Source organism: Eimeria mitis, genomic scaffold, assembly GCF_000499745.2.
Source record: "Eimeria mitis Houghton genomic scaffold, Emh_scaff748, whole genome shotgun sequence".
Classification (NCBI taxonomy): Eukaryota; Apicomplexa; class Conoidasida; order Eucoccidiorida; family Eimeriidae; genus Eimeria; species Eimeria mitis.
Genome location: NW_013575472.1, coordinates 12,029 through 13,425, shown reverse-complemented (window position 1 = coordinate 13,425; position 1,397 = coordinate 12,029). Strand labels below are relative to the sequence as shown.

The 1,397-nt window shown below is 60.8% G+C and overlaps 1 protein-coding gene across 1 annotated transcript in view; it reads right to left on the bottom strand.

Moving 5' to 3' along the window:
- Positions 1 to 1,397, bottom strand: part of EMH_0021370 (uncharacterized protein) — a gene marked incomplete at both ends in the record, with an annotated part of 14,510 nt that overhangs the window by 4,080 nt on the left and 9,033 nt on the right. Inside the window, 2 exons of the mRNA XM_013501751.1 lie at positions 119 to 1,226; positions 1,327 to 1,397. Coding sequence (XP_013357205.1) covers positions 119 to 1,226; positions 1,327 to 1,397 — 1,179 coding nt within the window. The remainder of the gene's footprint in view (positions 1 to 118; positions 1,227 to 1,326) is intronic.

The window sequence follows — 1,397 nt, the reverse complement described above, 5'->3', positions numbered from 1 at the left end:
GCTTCGATAAGACAATCAAAGAAGGAGACAGATCTGCCTCTGGGGTTGCTGCATCTCCTGCAGCAGCAGCCAGAAGACTTCTTGCTGCTCTCCTGCTTGTTCGTTGCTGCTGCGGCACCAATCATCTGCTGCTGCTGCTGCAGAAGCTGCAGCAGCAGCACCTGCTGCTGCTGCTCTGCTTCTTTCTTGAGACAACTGAGGACCATCACGCCACTGCTGCTGCTGCTGCTGCTGCTCGTGCTGCAGCTCTTCTGCTGCTGCTCTGACCAGGCAAAGAAAAGCTAGCCAGGCAGCACAGCCAAGGGAGCAGGGCCCCGGGGCCCCCGGGGCCCCCGGGGCCCCCCCGGCCCCCGAGGCCCCCGGGGGCCCCCCGGCCCCAGGGGCCCCCGGGGCCCGCGGGGGCCCCCAGGCTTCTGTCTCCGCTGGAGATACAGCCCAGCAAGCAGGAGAGACCCATGCATGCAGAGGCAGCGCAGCAGCAGCAAACTTGAGGCTCGTCATGAAGCAGCAAGCTTCCACCATCCAAGCCCGGAAACTGCTGCTGCTGCTGCTGCTGCTGCTGCTGTTGCTGCTGCTGTTGCTGCTGCTTGTTGTCGGGTTGAATGAAGGGTCTATAGAGTAGGTAGGGCCAGCTGGTGAGGCTGTTGCTGCAGCAGCAACAGCTGCTGCTGCTGCTGCTGCATTCCCTGCTGCAGCAAGAGAAGCAATAAGGTTCATGCTGCTCTCGTACAGAAAGCTGCAGATACACCGCAGCAGAGTTTGTCTTTGCTGCAGCGCCGCAAGAGCTGCTGTTCCGCATGCAACAGGCCGCAGCTGCAGCAGCGGCAGCCCCGTTGCTGCTGCTGCTGCTGCTGTTGTTGCTGCTGCTGTTGCTGCTGTATCCGCCGCGCCCAAAGCAGCAGCAGCAGCAGCAGCAGCAGCAGAGACGCGCAGCACGGGGGGGCCGTCAAAGACAGAGACAGCAGGGAGAGGAGACAGCAGCAGCAGCGGCCGCAGCAGCAGCAAACATTCAATGGAGTGTATCTGCAGCTCTTCAGATAAAGGGGCTTCTCTCTTGCTGCTGCTGCTGCTGCTGCTGCTGCTGCTGCTGATGATGAGGGAGTTTATGTTTTTTGCTGTTTCTTCGTCTCCTTTGAACGATAGCCGCTGCGCTGCTGCTGCTGCTGCTGTTGTTGCTGCTGCTGCTGCTGCTGCGGGGACGCCGCAGCTCGACGACAGCAGCAGCACTGCAGCAGCAACAGAACGTACACCCCGAGCAGCATATGCTGCAGCAGCAGCAAATGCATGCAGAGGCCCTTCACAAAGACACCTGGAATCGAGAGTAACCTGCTGCGGCTTCTCTGCTGCACTTGCTGCTGCTGCTGCTGCTGCTGCAGTTGCTGCAGTTGCTGCTGTTC